General features: G+C 55.6%; 1 protein-coding gene across 1 annotated transcript in view; it reads right to left on the bottom strand.

Annotated features, from left to right (window-relative positions):
• Positions 1-646, bottom strand: part of DAND5 (DAN domain family member 5, BMP antagonist) — an 18253-nt gene extending 17607 nt beyond the window's left edge. The window contains exons 1-2 of the mRNA XM_006900827.1: positions 623-646; positions 396-573 (exon numbers count right to left, since the gene is read on the bottom strand). Coding sequence (XP_006900889.1) covers positions 396-573; positions 623-646 — 202 coding nt within the window. The remainder of the gene's footprint in view (positions 1-395; positions 574-622) is intronic.
• Positions 647-946: the final 300 nt, after the last annotated feature.

The raw sequence follows: 946 nt of genomic DNA on the forward strand, positions 1-946 counted from the left end.
TGGAGAAGGAGGGACAATCTCCTCTTGTACCAGTCAGATCCAATTAGACTGTACACACAAAAAAATAATAAAATAATTTTTTTTTAAAAAAAACCTATGTCTGGATTGTGAGAACGGCACAGGATCGGCAGGGTCGCTGTGAGTATTGACTGGTAAAAAGACACTGGGTAGGGGTGTGCTTCAGAAGGGTCAGCGGGTCTTCTCTTCCCAGGGTGGTCAGGGAAGGCTTCTCAGAGGCGGTAACATTTTTGCAGAGACCTGAGATGTTGGAGATGCTGGAAATCCCAAAGGCAGAAGCTTAGTGGGGGGTTGGGGATGGCAGGTTAAAGGGAATGGGGGCCGTGTCCCAGGCTTTGGGGCCATGGAGGTGACCGAGGAGGGGTCCAGACCGGGACCTGACACCTCAGTGTCCCTCATCTCGCGCCCAGGTGAGATGCTGCGAGGCCGCAGGGCGGTGGGAAGCAGGCGCTGGAGCGGTTCCCGCGCTCCATCCACCCCGCAAGCTGGAGCGCTAAGGGGCGCGCTCGCCCTCTGGCGGCAGCCCTCGGCACTGCGCGGCGGCCCGTCCAGGACCTGAGTCTTTCAAGTTCCAGTCTGGGATGCAGGGGCGCCTTCTGCTCACTCCCTCCACATCGGAAGCCCCCATGGTCCCCTAACTCGTCCTCGTGCGATCTCTCATGCCCAACGGGAGATTGGCCGTTTCAGCTTCTAAGAATCCCAAACCTTTGAGCCTCCTGGATGTTCACTCTCTTTGATCTTTGTCTCATCTGATAAGACAGCCAAGTTGAAGCTACTTCAAAATCGGCCTTGAATCCTCCATTTCTCGCCTTCTGTCCTTCTCCATCTGATCCTACCCCCATGATCTCCCACCTGGACCAGCTCTGACAACCCCTGCGTGATCTCCCAGCTCCACGCTCACCCTCTTATTCCGTTTTCCTCCATCATC

Source organism: Elephantulus edwardii, unplaced genomic scaffold (genome assembly GCF_000299155.1).
Source record: "Elephantulus edwardii isolate Elephantulus edwardi_28Jun2011 unplaced genomic scaffold, EleEdw1.0 scaffold00296, whole genome shotgun sequence".
Classification (NCBI taxonomy): Eukaryota; Metazoa; Chordata; class Mammalia; order Macroscelidea; family Macroscelididae; genus Elephantulus; species Elephantulus edwardii.